The following is a 1,601-nucleotide window of genomic DNA, read 5'->3' on the forward strand; positions in this document are numbered from 1 at the left end:
GTGGTAGTTGTAGTAGTGGTTGTAGTTGGTGTTTCAGTTGTTGTTGTCGATTCTGTAGTTGTAGGTGTAGTTGTAGTGGTTGTTGTGGTAGTTGTAGTGGTTGTAGTTGGTGTTTCAGTTGTAGATTCTATGGTTGTGGGTGTAGTAGTGGTTGTGGTGCTGGTTGTAGTTGGTGTTTCAGTTGTTGTTGATTCTGTGGTTGTGGGTGTGGTTGTAGTAGTTGTGGTAGTTGTAGTGGTTGTAGTTGGTGTTTCAGTTGTAGTTTCAGTTGTTGTTGTTGATTCTGTAGTTGTAGGTGTAGTTGTAGTGGTGGTAGTTGCTGTTTCAGTTGCTGTTGTTGATTCTGTGGTTGTAGGCGTAGATGTAGTTGTAGAGGTTGTAGTGAATGTGGTACAGTTGTCTGGTACCACAGGTTCACTACAACAGACCCTTATCTCGTAATTCAAACACTTTCTCCTATTAGGTTGATCAGCTGTTTTACAGACTAAACCTATACTTACATTACAAGTAACTATCTGTTTAAGTTCCTTTACATAGTCTTTGAAGTCCTTCTCAGGATTTTCAACTGATCTACATTCAATTTTTTCAGGACGGTCACACACCTTTCCACCATTTCTTCTGATGTTATCATATGTTTCCAAGTCATTTTTATCTGTGACTGGATCATGTTTACTATACCATGGTGACCACTCACATGGGGGTGAAGAGGATGGAGAGAGTGAAGTGCATGGTGTGCTTACAGGTGTTATGGATGTAGTAGGAGATGTTGTAGATTCAGTTTCTGTTGTTGATTCTGTGGTTGTTGGTGTAGTTGTGGTGGTTGTAGTTGTAGTTTCAGTTGCTGTCGTTGATTCTGTAGTTGTAGGTGTAGTTGTAGTGGTTGTTGTGGTAGTCGTGGTTGTAGTTGGTGTTTCAGTTGGAGTTTCAGTTGTTGTCGTTGATTCTGTGGTTGTGGGTGTGGTTGTAGTAGTTGTGGTAGTTGTAGTGGTTGTAGTTGGTGTTTCAGTTGTAGTTTCAGTTGTCGTTGATTCTGTGGTTGTGGGTGNTGTAGTTGTAGGTGTAGTTGTGGTGGTGGTTGTTGTGGTAGTTGTAGTGGTTGTAGTTGGTGTTTCAGTTGTAGTTTCAGTTGTTGTCGTTGATTCTGTGGTTGTGGGTGTGGTTGTAGTGGTTGTTGTGGTAGTTGTAGTAGTGGTTGTAGTTGGTGTTTCAGTTGTAGTTTCAGTTGTCGTTGATTCTGTGGTTGTGGGTGTGGTTGTAGTGGTTGTTGTGGTAGTTGTAGTAGTGGTTGTAGTTGGTGTTTCAGTTGTTGTCGTTGATTCTGTGGTTGTGGGTGTGGTTGTAGTAGTTGTGGTAGTTGTAGTGGTTGTAGTTGGTGTTTCAGTTGTTGTTGATTCCGTGGTTGTGGGTGTAGTTGTTGGGGTTGTTGTTGATTCTGTGGTTGTGGGTGTACTAGTAGTGGTTGTTGTGGTAGTTGTCATAGTTGTAGTTGGTGTTTCAGTTGCTGTTGTTGATTCTGTAGTTGTAGGTGTAGTTGTAGTGGTTGTTGTGGTAGTCGTGGTTGTAGTTGGTGTTTCAGTTGGAGTTTCAGTTGTTGTCGTTGA

The 1,601-nt window shown here is 41.7% G+C and overlaps 1 protein-coding gene across 1 annotated transcript in view; it reads right to left on the minus strand.

Annotated features, from left to right (window-relative positions):
- Positions 1 to 324: 324 nt before the first annotated feature.
- LOC106964655 (activating signal cointegrator 1 complex subunit 2 homolog) overlaps positions 325 to 1,601 on the minus strand; it is a 6,600-nt gene continuing 5,323 nt past the window's right edge. Inside the window, exons 2-3 of the mRNA XM_015060289.1 lie at positions 1,101 to 1,318; positions 325 to 400 (exon numbers count right to left, since the gene is read on the minus strand). Of these exons, the coding sequence (XP_014915775.1) occupies positions 325 to 400; positions 1,101 to 1,318 (294 nt within the window). The remainder of the gene's footprint in view (positions 401 to 1,100; positions 1,319 to 1,601) is intronic.

This window comes from Poecilia latipinna, unplaced genomic scaffold (assembly GCF_001443285.1).
Source record: "Poecilia latipinna isolate Pla-1442-1.1 unplaced genomic scaffold, P_latipinna-1.0 Scaffold1699, whole genome shotgun sequence".
Taxonomy (NCBI): domain Eukaryota; kingdom Metazoa; phylum Chordata; class Actinopteri; order Cyprinodontiformes; family Poeciliidae; genus Poecilia; species Poecilia latipinna.